Here is a 20,755-nt window from a genome sequence, read left to right as displayed (position 1 = left end):
GAAGGATGGGCCCTGCTGAGTCTGGTTCCTCTCAAGGTTTCTTCCTGTAATTTTCAGGGAGTTTTTCCTTGCCACAGTCGCCCTCGGCTTGCTCAACAGGGGTTTTTGTATCTGTTGGTCCTGGATTTTGTAAAGTTGCTTTGAGACAATGTCTATTGTAAAAAGCGCTATATAAATAAAGTTGACTTGACTTGACTTATGACAAGAATAATACTGTCCCCATGGTGAAGCATGGAGGTGGGTCAGTGATGATGTGGGCATGTTTTCTCCTGCAGAAACTTGCAATTTCTTAGTCTTTACTGTGTGGCTGGCATTATGGATTCAAGGCATTTTGCATAGGAATGTAATGTATTCTGTGGTTAATTTAAACCTGGGTGATAACTGGAATTTCTGGCAAGACAGTGATCCCAAGCACACTTCCAAGTAAACTAAAGCTTGGTTAAGTAATCAGTTTTGGAATAAAACATTGAGAGTGACCTTCTCAATTTCCAGATTTAAATCTCATAGAAGATCTTTAAAAGTAGCTCGACTAAGTACTGACGCTGGTGGTTGTATAATAGAGCACATGGACATTTGTATAGAGAACATTGTTTTCATTAAAATTCAGAAAAGTTAACTTAAAATTCTGTGTATCAATAAATGTTTTCTCTCTGTTCACTGAGACCATAATATTTGTTAAGGTGAGGGGGTTGAACTTCTAATTGCAGCTGTATATGGATGAACTGTAACTATGCAGTTTTCTACACACACTGTCCATTTCATCAGCTACACTTACCACATAGAAGCACTTTGTAGTTCTACAATTACTGACTGTAGTCCATCTATTTCTCTACATACTTTTTCAACCTGCTTTCACCCTGTTCTTCAATGGTCAGGACCCCCACAGAACCACCACAGTGTAGGTATTATTTGGGTGTTGGATCATTCTCAGCACTGCAGTGACACTGACATGGTGGTGGTGTGTTAGTGTGTGTTGTGCTGGTATGAGTGGATCAGACACAGCAGCGCTGCAGGAGTTTTTCGTTGGACCGCCTTTAGCTTTGATTACGGCACGCATTCGCTGAGGCATCTTTTCCACAAGCTTCTGCAATGTCACAACATTTATTTCTGTCCAGAGTTGCATTAATTTTTCCCCAAGATCTTGTATTGATGATGGGAGATTTGGACCACTGCGCAAAGTCTTCTCCAGAACATCCCAAAGATTCTCAATGGGGTTCAGGTCTGGACTCTGTGGTGGCCAATCCATGTGTAAAATGATGTGTCATGCTCCCTGAACCACTCTTTCACAATTTGAGCCCGATGAATCCTGGCATTGTCATCTTGGAATATGCCCGTGCCATCAGGGAAGAAAAAAATCCATTGATGGAATAACCTGCTTGTTCAGTATATCCAGGTAGTCAGCTGACCTCATTCTTTGGGCACATAACGTTGCTGAACTTAGACCTGACCAACTGCAGCAACCCCAGATCATAGCACTGCCCCCACAGGCTTGTACGGTAGGCACTAGACATGATGGGTGCATCACTTCAGCCGCCTCTCTTCTTACCCTGATGCGCTTATCACTCTGGAACAGGGTAAATCTGGACTCATCAGACCACATGACCTTCTTCCATTGCTCCAGAGTTCAATCTTTATGCTCCCTAGCAAATTGAAGCCGTTTTTGCCGGTTAGCCTAACTGACAAGTGGTTTTCTTAAGGCTACACAGCTGTTTAGTCCCAATCCCTTGAGTTCCCTTCGCATTGTGCGTGTGGAAATGCTCTTACTTTCACTATTAAACATAATCCCTGAGTTCTACTGTAGTTTTTCTACCATTTGATTTCACCAAACGTGATCGCCGAAAGTGATGAAAGTGATCGCCGATCACGATCATTCAAGATTTGTTTTCGACCACATTCCTTCCTCGAAGATGATGTTTTCCCACTGTCCTTCCACTTTTTAATAATGCGTTGGACAGTTCTTAACCTGATTTTAGTAGTTTCAGCAAGCATTCTCTGCTTGATGCATGCCAATAATTTGACCCTTCTGAAACAGATTGACATCTTTTCCACGACCACAGGATGTGTCTTTCGACATGGTTGTTTAACAAATGAGAAGCTACTCACTGCATCAGTTAGGGTTAAATAAGTTGTTGCCAGCTTAAACATAATCACCCATGCAGTAAATATCCAATGGGAGGCTCTTACATATTTGCTTAGTTAAATCCAGGTGGTGACCTTTTTTTTGGCCAGGCAGTGTATACACATACACACACATACATACACACACACATATACAGTGTATCACAAAAGTGAGTACACCCCTCACATTTCTGCAAATATTTCATTATATCTTTTCATGGGACAACACTATAGACATGAAACTTGGATATAACTTAGAGTAGTCAGTGTACAGCTTGCATAGCAGTGTAGATTTACTGTCTTCTGAAAATAACTCAACACACAGCCATTAATGTATAAATAGCTGGCAACATAAGTGAGTACACCCCACAGTGAACATGTCCAAATTGTGCCCAAATGTGTCGTTGTCCCTCCCTGGTGTCATGTGTCAAGGTTCCAGGTGTAAATGGGGAGCAGGGCTGTTAAATTTGGTGTTTTGGGTACAATTCTCTCATACTGGCCACTGGATATTCAACATGGCACCTCATGGCAAAGAACTCTCTGAGGATGTGAGAAATAGAATTGTTGCTCTCCACAAAGATGGCCTGGGCTATAAGAAGATTGCTAACACCCTGAAACTGAGCTACAGCATGGTGGCCAAGGTCATACAGCGGTTTTCCAGGACAGGTTCCACTCGGAACAGGCTTCGCCAGGGTCGACCAAAGAAGTTGAGTCCACGTGTTCGGCGTCATATCCAGAGGTTGGCTTTAAAAAATAGACACATGAGTGCTGCCAGCATTGCTGCAGAGGTTGAAGACGTGGGAGGTCAGCCTGTCAGTGCTCAGACCATACGCCGCACACTGCATCAACTCTGCATGGTCGTCATCCCAAAAGGAAGCTGACGCACAAGAAAGCCCGCAAACAGTTTGCTGAAGACAAGCAGTCCAAGAACATGGATTACTGGAATGCCCTGTGGTCTGACGAGACCAAGATAAACTTGTTTGGCTCAGATGGTGTCCAGCATGTGTGGCGGCGCCCTGGTGAGAAGTACCAAGACAACTGTATCTTGCCTACAGTCAAGCATGGTGGTGGTAGCATCATGGTCTTGGGCTGCATGAGTGTTGCTGGCACTGGGGAGCTGCAGTTCATTGAGGGAAACATGAATTCCAACATGTACTGTGACATTCTGAAACAGAGCATGATCCCCTCCCTTCGAAAACACAACCTCCAAGATGACAACTGCCTTGCTGAGGAAGCTGAAGGTAAAGGTGATGGACTAAACCCAATTGAGCACCTGTGGCGCATCCTCAAGTGGAAGGTAGAGGAGTTCAAGGTGTCTAACATCCACCAGCTCCGTGATGTCATCATGGAGGAGTGGAAGAGGATTCCAGTAGCAACCTGTGCAGCTCTGGTGAATTCCATGCCCAGGAGGGTTAAGGCAGTGCTGGATAATAATGGTGGTCACACAAAATATTGACACTTTGGGCACAATTTGGACATGTTCACTGTGGGGTGTACTCACTTATGTTGCCAGCCATTTAGACATTAATGGCTGTGTGTTGAGTTATTTTCAGAAGACAGTAAATCTACACTGCTATACAAGTTGTACACTGACTACTCTAAGTTATATCCAAGTTGTATTTCTATAGTGTTGTCCCATGAATATATATATATATATATATACAGTGGGGCCAAAAAGTATTTAGTCAGCCACTGATTGTGCAAGTTCTCCTACTTAGAAAGATGAGAGAGGTCTGTAATTTTCATCATAGGTACACTTCATCTATGAGAGACAAAATGAGAAAAAAAAATCCAGGAAATCACATTGTAGGATTTTTTAAGAATTTATTTGTAAATTATGGTGGAAAATAAGTATTTGGTCAAAAACAAAAGTTCAACTCAATACTTTGTAACATCACCTTTGTTGGCAATGACAGAGGTGAAACGTTTCCTGTCGTTTCAAGTCTTCACCAGGTTTGCACACACTGTAGCTGGTATTTTGTCCCATTCCTCCATGCAGATCTCCTCTAGAGCAGTGATGTTTTGGGGCTGTCGCTGGGCAACACGGACTCCACAAATTTTCTATGGGGTTAAGGTCTGGAGACTGGCTAGGCCACTCCAGGACCTTGAAATGCTTTTTACAGAGCCACTCCTTCGTTGCCCGAGCGGTGTGTTTAGGATCATTGTCATGCTGGAAGACCCAGCCACGTTCCATCTTCAATGCTCTCACTGATGGAAGGAGGTTTTGGCTTAAAATCTCACGATACATGGCCCCGTTCATTCTTCCCTTAACACGGATCAGTCGTCCTGTCCCCTTTGCAGAAAAACAGCCCCAAAGCATGATGTTTCCACCCCCATGCTTCACAGTAGGTATGGTGTTCTTGGGTTTTTCTTCTTCCAAACACGACGAGTTGAGTTTTTACCAAAAAGTTCCATTTTGGTTTTATCTGACCACATGATATTCTCCCAATCCTCTTCTGGATCATCCATATGCTCTCTGGCAAACTTCAGACGGGCCTGGACATGAACTGGCTTAAGCAGGGGGACACGCCTGGCACTGCAGGATTTGAGTCCCTCTCGGCGTAGTGTGTTACTGATGGTAGCCTTTGTTACTTTGGTCCCAGCTCTCTGCAGGTCATTCATCAGGTCCCTCCGTGTAGTTCTGGGATTTTTGCTCACCGTTCTCATGATCATTTTGACCCCACGGGATGAGATCTTGACCCCAAGGGAGATTATCAATGGTCTTGTATGTCTTCCATTTTCTTACAATTGCTCCCACAGTTGATTTATTCACACCAACCTGCTTGCCTATTGTAGATTCACTCTTCCCAGCCTGGTGCAGGTCTACAATTTTCTTCCTGGTGTCCTTCGACAGCTCTTTGGTCTTGGCCATGGTTGAGTTTGTAGTCTTACTGTTTGAGGCTGTGGACAGGTGTCTTTTATACAGATAACGAGGTCAAACAGGTGCCATTAATACAGGTAACGAGTGGAGGACAGACGAGCTTCTTAAAGAAGTTACAGGTCTGTGAGAGCCAGAAATCTTGCTTGTTTGTGGGTGACCAAATACTTATTTTCCACCATAATTTACAAATAAATTCTTTAAAAATCCTACAATGTGATTTCCTGGATTTTTTTTCCTCATTTTGTCTCTCATAGATGAAGTGTACCTATGATGAAAATTACAGACCTCTCTCATCTTTCTAAGTAGGAGAACCTGCACAATCAGTGGCTGATTAAATACTTTTTGACCCCACTGTATATATATATCGGGCTGTCACGCGATTAAAAATTTTAATCTCAATTAATCGCAAACTAATAATTAAGTAAAATTTGAACAGTTATGCACATTTTTATTGCAAGAACATGTTTACCAATACAAACATTCATAAAATATGATAAAATTATTAATTCTAAATTCATTTTAGAAAGCACATTATCTGACAAAAGTGAGGATCTTTTCCTGTTCATAACCCTGACACTGAAAACAGGTGCACTAACCATACCCTCAACCCCCCCCCCCCCCCTTCCCGTTACGCCCCTGTGCATCTCGTATAATGTCATGTAGGCCCACATCGTTAACTGTGTTAAAGCGTTTATACCAGTGGTGTCCAAACTTTTTTCGAGGAGGGCCAGATTTGATAATGTGAAAGTGCCTGAGGGCCAGCAGTCCCTGATGACATTATTTTAAACAATAAAATATGCATGGCTACCTTTGCAGTATTTCCTGGCATACAGAACCATAAGACAAAAGAAAAGAAAAAAATTATATTAAACAATACTTGACATTTTGCTTAAGTTTTCTGGCTAACTCAGAAATCATGCTTTTCAAAATATTTTGATCTAATATTATGCATCAATAAAGCATCAAAACACATATGATTATTTCATAGATCTATTAAGAAAATCTTTTAATACTGTAATGTGCAGAAACAAGACTGGGAAATACTGTTCTAAATTACCATTTAAACACCTATAAATACCTGAAACAGTCAAGTTACCAGACATAAGTTATTGACTGTAGCTATAAAAAAATAGTGTTAATTAATACAGTCCATGTAAACGCTTAGTCCATATAAATATCAGATACAAATGTGTTTTTAAAATGTACAAACATCACAAATATAAATCATGTATATTACCTTGTGATAGAATAAACTGTAGAGATGAAACGTCACAGAGTTTCACTTCTTACCGGAGGGGGAGGAGGAGGAGATATGCGGTTTTGATGGACAGGTCTAGCAGCCAATGGAAATACTCATTACAAAGATTGCGTGATTTCATTCATCTTTTCATCAACACGTAAAAAAAGTGAAAACCGCTACAAGTAGTTTTTCAACGGACAGCAACTATAATCTATTACTTTTTCTGTTTGAACAATTTAAGACAGAAGATGCGGGCCGTATAAAACCCGATCGCGGACCTGCCTGCTTTATACAGTATATTATGTTCCATTTAACAGCAGTGTTTGTAAAGTTCCGTGTACAGTTCATGCGCTTTACATCCTAATTCATTTGAAATACAGTTAATTACCACAGAGACATACAGTATATGTATGTGGCACAATTAACGCGATTAACGCGTTAAAATTTTAATCGCGATTAAAAAAATTAATTGAGATTCAAATGTTTAATCTTACTATTTTATTTGGCTGTTTGTGCCACATACATATACGTATGTCTCTGTGGTAATTAACTGTATTTCAAATAAATTAGGATGTAAAGCGCATGAACTGTACACGGAACTTTACAAACACTGCTGTTAAATGGAACATAATATACTGTATAAAACAGGCAGGTCCGCGATCGGGTTTTATACGGCCCGCATCTTCTGTCTTAAATTGTTCAAACAGAAAAAGTAATCAATTATAGTCGCTGTCCGATGAAAAACTACTTGTAGTAGTGTGTTGATGAAAAGATGAATGAAATCACGCAATCTTTGTAACGAGTATTTCCATTGGCTGCTAGACCTGTCCATCAAAACCGCATATCTCCTCCTCCTCCCCCTCCGGTAAGAAGTGAAACTCTGTGATGTTTCATCTCTACAGTTTATTCAGGTTATTCAATCACATGGTTATATACATGATTTATATTTGTGATGTTTGTAGTTTTTTAAAAACACATTTGTATCTGATATTTATATGGACTAAGCATTTACATGGACTGTATTAATTAACACTATTTTTTTATAGCTACAGTCAATAACTTATAATGTCTGGTAACTTGACTGTTTCAGGTATTTATAGGTGTTTAAATGGTAATTTAGAACAGTATTTCCCAGTCTTGTTTCTGCACATTACAGTATTAAAAGGTTTTCTTAATAGATCTATGAAATAATCATATGTGTTTTGATGCTTTATTGGTGCATAATATTAGATCAAAATATTTTGAAAAGCATGATTTCTGAGTTAGCCAGAAAACTTAAGCAAAATGTCAAGTATTGTTTAATATAAATTTCTTTTTTTTTCTTTTGTCTTATGGTTCTGTATGCCAGGAAATACTCCAAAGGTAGCCATGCATATTTTATTGTTTAAAATAATGTCATCAGGGACTGCTGGCCCTCAGGCACTTTCACATTATCAAATCTGGCCCTCCTCGAAAAAAGTTTGGACACCACTGGTATAAACGCTTTAACACAGTTAACGATGTGGGCCTACATGACATTATACGAGATGCACTGGGGCGTAACGGGAAGGGGGGGGGGGGGGGGGGGGGGGGGGGGTTTGGGTTGAGGGTATGGTTGGTGCACCTGTTTTCAGTGTCAGGGTTATGAACAGGAAAAGATCCTCACTTTTGTCAGATAATGTGCTTTCTAAAATGAATTTAGAATTAATAATTTTTATCATATTTTATGAATGTTTGTATTGGTAAACATGTTCTTGCAATAAAAATGTGCATAACTGTTCAGATTTTGCTTAATTATTAGTTTAATTATTAAATTTTGTTCTTTAATCGCGATTAATCTCGATTAAAATTTGTGACAGCCCTAATATACAGTGTATCACAAAAGTGAGTACACCCCTCACATTTCTGCAAATATTTCATTATATCTTTTCATGGGACAACACTATAGAAATAAAACTTGGATATAACTTAGAGTAGTCAGAGTACAACTTGTATAGCAGTGTAGATTTACTGTCTTCTGAAAATAACTCAACACACAGCCATTAATGTCTAAATGGCTGGCAACATAAGTGAGTACACCCCACAGTGAACATGTCCAAATTGTGCCCAAAGTGTCAATATTTTGTGTGACCACCATTATTATCCAGCACTGCCTTAACCCTCCTGGGCATGGAATTCACCAGAGCTGCACAGGTTGCTACTGGAATCCTCTTCCACTCCTCCATGATGACATCACGGAGCTGGTGGATGTTAGACACCTTGAACTCCTCCACCTTCCACTTGAGGATGCGCCACAGGTGCTCAATTGGGTTTAGTCCATCACCTTTACCTTCAGCTTCCTCAGCGAGGCAGTTGTCATCTTGGAGGTTGTGTTTGGGGTCGTTATCCTGTTGGAAAACTGCCATGAGGCCCAGTTTTCGAAGGGAGGGGATCATGCTCTGTTTCAGAATGTCACAGTACATGTTGGAATTCATGTTTCCCTCAATGAACTGCAGCTCCCCAGTGCCAGCAACACTCATGCAGCCCAAGACCATGATGCTACCACCACCATGCTTGACTGTAGGCAAGATACAGTTGTCTTGGTACTTCTCACCAGGGCGCCGCCACACATGCTGGACACCATCTGAGCCAAACAAGTTTATCTTGGTCTCGTCAGACCACAGGGCATTCCAGTAATCCATGTTCTTGGACTGCTTGTCTTCAGCAAACTGTTTGCGGGCTTTCTTGTGCGTCAGCTTCCTTCTGGGATGACGACCATGCAGACCGAGTTGATGCAGTGTGCGGCGTATGGTCTGAGCACTGACAGGCTGACCTCCCACGTCTTCAACCTCTGCAGCAATGCTGGCAGCACTCATGTGTCTATTTTTTAAAGCCAACCTCTGCATATGAAGCCGAACACGTGGACTCAACTTTTTTGGTCGACTCTGGCGAAGCCTGTTCCGAGTGGAACCTGTCCTGGAAAACCGCTGTATGACCTTGGCCACCATGCTGTAGCTCAGTTTCAGGGTGTTAGCAATCTTCTTATAGCCCAGGCCATCTTTGTGGAGAGCAACAATTCTATTTCTCACATCCTCAGAGAGTTCTTTGCCATGAGGTGCCATGTTGAATATCCAGTGGCCAGTATGAGAGAATTGTACCCAAAACACCAAATTTAACAGCCCTGCTCCCCATTTACACCTGGGACCTTGACACATGACACCAGGGAGGGACAACGACACATTTTGGCACAATTTGGACATGTTCACTGTGGGGTGTACTCACTTATGTTGCCAGCTATTCAGACATTAATGGCTGTGTGTTGAGTTATTTTCAGAAGACAGTAAATCTACACTGCTATACAAGCTGTACACTGACTACTCTAAGTTATATCCAAGTTTCATGTCTATAGTGTTGTCCCATGAAAATATATAATGAAATATTTGCAGAAATGTGAGGGGTGTACTCACTTTTGTGATACACTGTATATACAGTGTATCACAAAAGTGAGTACACCCCTCACATTTCTGCAGATATTTAAGTATATCTTTTCATGGGACAACACTGACAAAATGACACTTTGACACAATGAAAAGTAGTCTGTGTGCAGCTTATATAACAGTGTAAATTTATTCTTCCCTCAAAATAACTCAATATACAGCCATTAATGTCTAAACCACCGGCAACAAAAGTGAGTACACCCCTAAGAGACTACACCCCTAAATGTCCAAATTGAGCACTGCTTGTCATTTTCCCTCCAAAATGTCATGTGATTTGTTAGTGTTACTAGGTCTCAGGTGTGCATAGGGAGCAGGTGTGTTCAAATTAGTAGTACAGCTCTCACACTCTCTCATACTGGTCACTGAAAGTTCCAACATGGCACCTCATGGCAAAGAACTCTCTGAGGATCTTAAAAGACGAATTGTTGCGCTACATGAAGATGGCCAAGGCTACAAGAACATTGCCAACACCCTGAAACTGAGCTGCAGCACAGTGGCCAAGATCATCCAGCGTTTTAAAAGAGCAGGGTCCACTCAGAACAGACCTCGCGTTGGTCGTCCAAAGAAGCTGAGTGCACGTGCTCAGCGTCACAGCCAACTGCTGTCTTTGAAAGATAGGCGCTGGAGTGCTGTCAGCATTGCTGCAGAGATTGAAAAGGTGGGGGGTCAGCCTGTCAGTGCTCAGACCATACGCTGCACACTACATCAAATTGGTCTGCATGGCTGTCACCCCAGAAGGAAGCCTCTTCTGAAGTCTCTACACAAGAAAGCCCGCAAACAGTTTGCTGAAGACATGTCAACAAAGGACATGGATTACTGGAACCATGTCCTATGGTCTGATGAGACCAAGATTAATTTGTTTGGTTCAGATGGTCTCAAGCATGTGTGGCAGCAATCAGGTGAGGAGTACAAAGATAAGTGTGTCATGCCTACAGTCAAGCATGGTGGTGGGAATGCCATGGTCTGGGGCTGCATGAGTGCAGCAGGTGTTGGGGAGTTACATTTCATTGAGGGACACATGAACTCCAATATGTACTGTGAAATACTGAAGCAGAGCATGATCCCCTCCCTCCGGAAACTGGGTCGCAGGGCAGTGTTCCAGCATGATAATGACCCCAAACACACCTCTAAGACGACCACTGCTTTATTGAAGAGGCTGAGGGTAAAGGTGATGGACTGGCCAAGCATGTCTCCAGACCTAAACCCAATAGAACATCTTTGGGGCATCCTCAAGCGGAAGGTGGAGGAGCGCAAAGTCTCGAATATCCGCCAGCTCCGTGATGTCGTCATGGAGGAGTGGAAAAGCATTCCAGTGGCAACCTGTGAAGCTCTGGTAAACTCCATGCCCAGGAGAGTTAAGGCAGTTCTGGGAAATAATGGTGGCCACACAAAATATTGACACTTCAGGAACTTTCACTAAGGGGTGTACTCACTTTTGTTGCCGGTGGTTTAGACATTAATGGCTGTATATTGAGTTATTTTGAGGGAAGAATAAATTTACACTGTTATATAAGCTGCACACAGACTACTTTTCATTGTGTCAAAGTGTCATTTTGTCAGTGTTGTCCCATGAAAAGATATACTTAAATATCTGCAGAAATGTGAGGGGTGTACTCACTTTTGTGATACACTGTATATACAGTATATATATATATGTATATATATATATATATATATATATATATATATATATATATATATATATATATATATATATATTCTGACACCTTTCTGTCAGAACCAGCATTAACTTCTTCAGCAGTTTGAGCTACAGTAGCTCGTCTGTTGGATCGTCAATCTTTGCCCCCCACGTGCATCAATAAGCCTTGGCCACCCATGACCCTGTCGCCGGTTTACCACTGTTCCTTCCTTGGATCACTTTTGATTGTTACTGACCACTGCAGACCCGGAACACCCCACAAGACTTTATATAAGACATAAAAAATTATATTACAAACATTTTGATTTAGAAACTTTTTTGTCTTGTGTGTTTTTGGGCGTGTGCTTCTAGTGTTTTACTTCACTTCCTCACCCAGTGTACCAAGTACCACTACATCTGCTCCCAATTCTTCCCCAAATTTAACCTCACCTACTTGCTTGTGTGTTACTGTGTGATGGTGTGAGCCATCCAGCCAGGCAGACTCTATTTGACCAGTGCTGGTGTCGCTCCAGAACTTGTCAAATAGAGTCTGAGTCTTTGAGAAGCAAAGATGGGCAGAGGATCTCCAGTTTGTCAACAAATGTGTGAGAAAATTATTTAAATGTTTGAAAACAATGTACCTCAAATCGTTTAATATCATTGAACGATTCATGGAATCTGGAAGAAATTTCAGTGCATGAAGGGCAAGGGCATAAGTCTAAGCTAAACACCTGTGATCTCCGATCTCTCATACATTACTGCATCAAGGACCGTCATTCATCAATATCTGATATAACCACATTGACAAACCTTTGTTAAGCACTACAGTACAGAGATACATTAACAAATGCAACTTACAACTTTACTGTGCAAAAAAGAGGCCTTATGTTAACCATGTCCAGAAGCAGTGTTGAATTCTATAAGCTCTGTGCCATCTGGGATGGACCAGTGAAAACGTGTACTGTGGTCAGACGAATCAGCATTTCAGATCTATTTGGAAGAAATGGACGGCATGTGCTTTGGACCAAAAACTAAAAGGACCATTCAGACTGTTACCAACCACAAGTCCAAAAGCCAGGATCTGTCATGGTATGAGGCTGTGTCAGTGTCCTTTTTTTACAAAAGTAATTTAGACTTCTGTGATGGAAGCAATAATGAAGAAAAGTGCATTAAGATTTTACAGCATCATATGCTGCCTTTAAGATGACATCTTTTTCAGGGACGTCCATGCATTTTTGAACAAGATGATGCAAACCACATGCTGCATTATTAAAGCATGGCTGCAGAAGAAAAGGGGACAGGTACTGGACTGGCCTGCCTGCAGTCTTGACCTGTCCCTAATAGAAAATGTTTGATGAAAATCATAACCATGACATCCCTGTGTTGTTGCAAACCTTAAGACATGTTTGCAGAAAGAATGTTACAAAATAACACCTAAAACACTTTATCGCTTGGTATCCTCGGTGCCAAACTGTTCCTCCATTTCTATACAGGCACCTCAGGTTACAGACCAGAGGCCTTACACAGTGTCCTTAGACACCCCCTTTTTTAGTCTGTTTTTTTCACACCCAGCAGAGCTACTGGACAATTTTGCCTGCTGCAGGCACTGCCATTTGTGCCTGCTAAGGAGTGCCCAGCCCACTGGTAGCAGACCTGAGATTCAACCTTGGGAGTTCAGAATCCTAGTGCTGGTGTGCTATTAGAATATCTGTTTGTGCCTCCAAAAAGTTTTGTGAGAAGAAATGGCAAAATTACACAGTCCTGAAATGTAGGGATGGATTATATATTAAATTGACCAGACAAAACATGAAATATCCTTAGTTCATACTGTCTGCAATGAAATAAAGGTCAAGTTAAATCTAAGAAATTTTTAGATTTGCATTTTCCAAACTTTCCAGAAAAATCTTTCAACTTTTTCTGTTTTGGGGTTGTAATAAGTCCGGTGCTCAACAGACACAACTGTCAAGAGTATGAGAGTGGATGGAAAATTAGCTACTTTTAGGGACAGTGGTAGCTCAGAAGTTAAGGTACTGGACTAGTAATCATGAGGTTGCCAGTTCAAGCCCCTGAGCAAGGCCCTTAACCCTCAATTGCTTGAAATGTATTCACTGATACTTTGGATAAAGCATCTGCTAAATGCCGCAAATGTAAATGTACTTGCTTCTGCAACAGCGACTACTGTCTGTTTGAGACACTTGTGAAGGTATAAAGACATCAGTCTGTGATCCTCTGTACTGTTAAGGCTCTTTTTTTCAAAATTTGCAGCTGTTAAAGTGTTAAGTGGCCTTTTTAGCCAATCACCAATTAGCAGGATCACCAACAATTAAATAGATCAGGCAAAATTAAATAGGTCCAAAATTGACTATGCAAAAGTGGAAAGTGGAATATGAAATCACTCAATCTGCATATTTGAAGATTTTGGAATCCAGCACTAAACTGCATTTTCTTAGCAGTACTAGTATAAAAGGTCCATTGTGACTGCATTAGATGCAAGGAAATACTGTGTACATTTCATATTTCTTCAAGAAGCATGACATGTTAGTCCATTCACATTGACTTTTCTCCCATTCACCATGTTAGCAAATATCAATAATGCTGGAGGACATGAGAGAAACAAAAAAAAAAAAGATAAAACTTTGTTTATTGTTGGTTAAAGGGTAAAAAGGTCTTCAGGTGGTGATATGAAATAAAAATCTTAAACATTACTAGTATGTTGATTAATATTAGAGGTCCAAGCACCAAAGGTGTTGGTAACATTTCTAATGGAACATTTCTTTGTGAGAGTCTTTTCCAGGATGTCACTTTTTTTCCTCTAAACAGAGTACAAGGTGACAATTGATTTTTATGAAGTGTAAAGAATCTATGATATTGCTTTTACAGGCACCTCTCTTCCTCTCTCCCCCTCTTTCTTTCTGTGTGTGAACAGGAGAAATCTGCAAACCCAATTAGAATGAACCAAATTACACAAAGACTCAGAACTAAATATCTGAATTATTGGGAAACTGAAACTAAAGTCCAGAGTAAAATTCAGTGTTATTTGGCCCTAAACAGACACTACAGTACAGCACATTATCTGAGCACAGTATCCGACCCTAAATTAAGAAACACCCTGACGAGGTACAGACTAAGCGCACACGGCCTGGCTGTGGAAACGGGGCGACACACCCGGTCCTGGCTGCCCCGGGAGGAGAGGCTGTGCCAGCACTGCACTCTCAGTACAGTAGAGACGGAGCTTCACTTCCTCACCCAGTGTATCAAGTACCACCACATCTGCTCTCAATTCTTCCCCAAATTTAACACCATCATCCCCAAATTCAGCTCCCTCCCAGACCCCGACAAACTGCCCCACCTACTGGGGCACTCTATACATACACTTGCCACCAGGTGAGGGATCAAATTTTTTTTTTTAAATGTTTTTTTCCCTTTCTCCCCCCCCCCCCCCCAATTTTTATCCCCCAGTCTAGTCATGTCCAATTACCCTGAATGCGTCCTCTATACTGATTCAACCCTTTACCGCTGACTGAATTACGTCAATACAGATAGTGCATTTTTCACCTGCACGAGTCGAGTTCATACACTTGACGGGCACTGTGTACGGAGGGCCACACCCCCATCAGCATTATTCCTCAGCCCTGTGCAGGTGCCATCAGTCAGCCAGCAGGGGCCGCAGTCGCACCAGTCATGAGGACCTATGATCCGTCCTTCTTACCCTCTAACCCTGAACAACAGCCAATCGTTGTTCATGCAGCTGCCCAGCCTAGTTGGAAAGGCAGAGCTGAGATTCGATACGATGTATTCGAAACCCCCAACTCTGGTGAGCTAGCGTACTTTACCGCTGCGCCACCTGAGTGGCCTTACAATCTAATTGTTATGACTACCTCATTATTGTAAATGTTATAATTTTTATTGTTATTATTTGCACTGTTTATATTAATATTTTATTCTATTTTATATTTTTGCACCTGTAACTATTTTGTATATTTTTGTCCTTATTGTTATTTTTATTATTTCTCTGTAGCTGAGCTTTGGCAATACGAATGTCCTATTTTGTCATGCCAATAAAGCTTCTTTTGAGTTTGAGTGTGTGTGTGTGTGTGTGTGTGTGTTTTCCTACCTGTGGCTTTGCACTGTTTACCATCTGGCTGTAGTTGGTATCCAGGTTGGCATGCACACTCCCACTTGCCAGGTGACAGTGTCACACACACTTGACTACAGCCACCTTGATCTGCAGACTCACACCCTGAGTCGAACAGAGACAGATATGGTTAAACCACAGAAACATCAACACAGTGCCACTGACATGCACACCAACACACTCATCTGTCCACCCACATACACTGATATACACTCACAGCCATCCCCCCAGTGTCACCCACCTTTAAACACATAAACGCACATTCACAGCCATCCCCCCAGTGTCACCCACCTTTAAACACATAAATGCACATTCACAGCCATCCCCCCAGTGTCACCCACCTTTAAACACATAAACGCACATTCACAGCCATCCCCCCAGTGTCACCCACCTTTAAACACATAAATGCACATTCACCTGTACAGGAACGTCCATCAGACTGTAGTAGGGATCCAACTGGACACACACATACATCTCCCTCTGAAGTGTGTGTGCATGCATGCTCACAAAGTGTACCATTTTCCACACATGGCTTAATTTCTACAGAAACATCCACACACACACGCACACACACACAAAAACTTTTGACAATAAAATGAAACATTTAAATTCCTTAATGCAATTTATAAATTTTTTTGTAATGGGGGAAGATCACACCTCTACACTGAGATGCCAGGTGTAGCCTTGCACCTGCTAGAATTGAAAATTAACCCAATTTGCAGGATGTTTACCCAAGGTGGACATACTGTGATATGGCTAGAAGGCCAAGCTGGGGACAGCAATGCACGAGTGGCACCTCCCACATCAACTGGCACAGCCCACACTCTCAGCGTGGTTCCAAATGTGGTGCCCCCAGCAGAAAAGGGTCCACTGCAGAAAAGGCCCATCACTATCAGTGTGAGTCCACACCTGGGGCCTACTGCAGGTAAGGGCTGTCACACCAGCTCTGGGGCAGCTCACTTGTTCAGGGCAATTCCCTCTTGACGCCCAAAGAGATGCAGTGACACCGGCTGAGTTCCCAGTATGACACAAAGTATACTGCCATCATACACCTGTCGAGTCCAGGATGATGGTTTTATAAGAAAAACAAAAGAGCTGGCAAATATGTGAGGAAGAAACTGTGATTACCAGAAACACTTCCAGTTGGAGTAAATTTACACTCAACAAAGCACAGGTAACTATCAGTAAAAACAAAGTGACGTGTAACATAATTCCATTACTGAGCCAGACCACCGATCTCAATGGCGAGTGGGCTTGTTACAGTTTTGAATGTAAATATTCACACCAACATAAATAATATAGATTTTGTACTATCAATGCCATATTTGTTAATTCAAAATATGGGTATGAGTGGAGATTATAAAAATGTTGTATGGGGGGCTTTACCAACAACACTGCTTTATATAATAAGTCATTATTAATACAGATGTTAAACTGTCAAGTTTATTTAAATCCACTGCCTGCTAACTTACATTACCAGTGGCTAAACTGTAATACACAGCAGCACCCTGTATTTTTTAAATATAATCATACAAGAAATACAAAATTGAACACTGTGTTATTTATAAAGTTGTACTATTCATCATTTATCAGCCCAGTTCAATAAAAGAACCTGTACAAATGCTGGGGTGACTTAATCTAGTGGTTTTTAACCTTGAGGTTGGGACTAAGATGCAGATGGAGTCACAGAGGACTTTTTAAACACATCATTAATATCTAGACAAATAAATCCAATGTATGGAATTAAAAGAAATTGTTAAGCATATTATAATTGAAATATGTTTTACTATGTAATGGAGCTATTTGTCTCTTAACACTTTCCATTATTCCATAAAAAATAAAAGCTCATTTTACACACTAAATCAACAAAATTTTTAATACATGCTCTGAAACAAAGCCCCTTATTTGTATACCTAAAGAATTATACCATAAGCAAGAAAATGAAAATGATGTTGCAAATGCACTTTCAAGACAACAGTACAGTAACACTTTCTTTAGGTGAAGAAGTGTTTGTTTTCTCTACCCCTATTTTTCAGATCAGAGAGGAAAGGTGCACTAAGATACCACTAGGGGGAGCCGTTTATAAAAGGGATTCATAAAATAGGTGGCTCTTTGTTCTTTGTGGCTGTCTTGCTGTTTCCCTGACCGTTCATTGGGTGGAACTTCTGCTGTAGAGTTGTGCAGGAGCTTACATTGTGTAAGCAAAGCAACCTTACTGAAATTGTATCCTAGTACTTGTACTATTTTTGGAGGGGGTCTATGTTTGTTTGTTTTCTCCTTATTTGCTTTTGCATGCTTTGCACTTAAGTTATGAATTAAGTTATGAATGTAACTTGTTAGATACTTGTCTCAGGGTGCACTAGAAAGATTTCACCAGACCTTTAAATCTATGCTTTGTATGAACGGTCTGGATTCAGGGTTGGATAAATGGTGCAAGATTCTCTTGGTTTCGGTCCTCCGCAATTCATTTTTCTCTAAAAATTTGTTTTTAAAATATGTGATTAACATATTTTTACATATTTTTTAGAAAAGCAAGAAATATTTAAAAAACAAGAGAATAAAAATATGATTTAGGCTGTTCAGATACTACTACTTACTACATTATTTATGCTAAAAGGTGAACTTTTGCCCAGTTTGTGAAGTGTGTTTGCGGTCTGAAGTAAGTTTTCTAATAAGAGAGGTGTGATGCTGCCACCAACATGTTTCACAAGTTACATTTTCATCTCATCAATTTGTAACAGGTAGATTGCGGGTTGACTTCTGAGTTCATTGTATTAAAAGAGCAACTTATATTTTTAGTATTCAAATTTAATCTGTTAGAAACTGGCTCTGACAAAGTGTGAAAGACGTTGGGGCACTCATGGACATACCAAAGGACATGAACGCCTTGCAGTCTGGTGCGGCTCGCTGAAGGCTACTATTTCGATGTCCATGTGTGAGTAGTCAGACCTGTTTTGATAGCGTATTAGGCATGATGTCCTAATGTTTTGGGTCATCAGTTTATATTTTTGATGCTACGTCATTAAACAATTTTTGCGTCGGAAAACTATACAGTTTTTACTACATTAAGCTAAAGCTCTGAAATGGATTGGTGCCATTGTATGCTAACCAGGACAAAGCAGTTGATAAAAATTTAAATGCATGAATTAAAAATGAAAATATAAAAAAAAGAAACAAATAGAGTCATATTACATAATTCTATTTAAAATTTGAAATAAATAATTTATTTTTGGTGGGATTTATGATAAAGGGCAAAACTGAAACACAATGAATTTGTGTTGGCAACTAATAGGACAGCTATTATTCTGTGTCAATCTTTTGTTTGTGCTTCTTGCTGCATAGATGCAAAATAACATAAAAATGCTATGCTTACTATAGCACTGTACAATTGTAATGAATCATTCTATAAAACACAGCTTATTTAGCTTGAATAGCCTGCTAACCATCAATCTGGATAAGCAAAACAATCTGCCAACAATATTTTTCTTATTCTTACCACAGCAGGTCTTGTGATTGGGCAGTAGGATGTATCCATTAGGACAGGTACAAAAATAAGAACCAGGAACATTCACACATCCCAAAGAGCAGCCGTGATTCCATAAAGCACACTCATTTATGTCTAAAATACATATTATTATTATTATTATTATTATTTAGTGTGAGACATTAATGTTGTATCAGGCAATAGTGTACTATACCTTCACAGTGATTACTCTTTTTGCTAAATGTGAAGCCGTTTCTGCACCAACACTGAGATGAGTCACTAGAGCTGGAACACACACTCAAACACTTCTCTGCCAAAGGATCACATACTTCACACACATGCATGGATGCATACACACACACACACACACACACACACACACACACGGAAAGCAGTTGATTGTAATCTGTATTTTACAGACGGTCAATAATTGTCAAAATTGGGTATAAATAGAGCATTACCTAAAGTGTTTCTGAGCAAAAATTGGTTTAAGGTTGCCACAGCAGAAAACTGTGTAAACTAATGTTTCAACAGTTTAGAACTCATCCACAGTCAATAGCTTTTTTTAAGGATTAAGAAAATGAATATACCTAACACCAATACTGAATGTCAATGACCTTCTATCACTCAGATGGCAATGCATTAAAAACAAGCTTCTGAAATAATATAACAACATGGGTTTAGAAATACTTTGGAAAACCCTTGTCAGTAAACACAGTGTGCTGTTGCATCTTCACATGCAAATTAAAATGACACTATGGATAGTTGAAGCCATATATCAACAGTATCCAGTATATTTGATAACTTTTCTGTGCTTGAGCTCATCTGAGATGAACTACTGCATAGTGGTAATGTGTGCTGTTGTCTGACAAGTTCAGCTTTCAAATTCATTTAGGAATAACTATGTTGGGTATCTGAGCCAAAGAAGAAAAGAACCAGCCTGATTGTTACTTAGGCAAAGTTGAAAATCCAATGTCTGTCCTGGAATGATTACAGTGTGTTCATGCTAATGCCATAGGGTACTTGCACATCTGTAAACGCACAAATAATGCCTTCATATGGGCACATTTGCATTTAAAAGCAATATATGCTGCCATCTAGGCACTGTCTTTTTCAAGGACATCCCTGCTTGTTCCAGTAAGACAGTGCCAAGCCACATTCTACATACAGTCTACTGTTGAAAATGTATGATGCATTATAAAGCACAGTGGAGAAAAAGGCAATACATCTAATTTTTATACTTATCCTTTTAATCTTTCATTTAAAATATGAACAAAAGCTACTCTTTATTAGTAGTCAAATTAAAGCAAAATAAATATAAATAATAAACAGAAATAAAATAAATAAAAGCAGCAAAAAAGCCTTCCGATTAATAAATAAAGCCTTTATATTTATATTCACAAACACTATACAGCCAAGTGTAAGTGGACTTATGTACAAGCATTTCAACAATCAATTCAATAACAATGGGCAGTAAAACATTAATGGCTAAACATTCTGGAACCACTGAGTGTCTTTTAGACATTTGTCAAACAATGTCTTTATAGACCTTGCTTTGTTCACAAAGGCACAGCCATGGTGAATGTTTTTTTAGAAATGGGTCTTTTTGTTGCCACAAAGCTGGAGGAATATAAATTATTAGTTATAATTAATTGTATATACCTGTTAGCAATAGGTGTGGCTAAACATATAAAGCTTGATAATTATGAGGGGTATCCACATGCTTTTGGCCGTGCAGTGTAATTTATTTAGTGAGGTAGTCAGGTATTGGACTAAGGCATCACATTAACAATTAGCAACTGT

The 20,755-nt window shown here is 40.2% G+C and overlaps 1 protein-coding gene across 1 annotated transcript in view; it reads right to left on the bottom strand.

The window, feature by feature from the left end:
* egf (epidermal growth factor) overlaps positions 1-20,755 on the bottom strand; it is a 56,561-nt gene that overhangs the window by 23,360 nt on the left and 12,446 nt on the right. Inside the window, 4 exon segments of the mRNA XM_063000978.1 lie at positions 15,448-15,573; positions 15,886-16,008; positions 18,965-19,087; positions 19,167-19,280. Of these exon segments, the coding sequence (XP_062857048.1) occupies positions 15,448-15,573; positions 15,886-16,008; positions 18,965-19,087; positions 19,167-19,280 (486 nt within the window).

Source organism: Trichomycterus rosablanca, chromosome 8 (assembly GCF_030014385.1).
Source record: "Trichomycterus rosablanca isolate fTriRos1 chromosome 8, fTriRos1.hap1, whole genome shotgun sequence".
Taxonomy (NCBI): Eukaryota; Metazoa; Chordata; class Actinopteri; order Siluriformes; family Trichomycteridae; genus Trichomycterus; species Trichomycterus rosablanca.
Note: the sequence above shows the minus strand (reverse complement) of the source record. Positions and strands in the feature narration are given on the sequence as shown.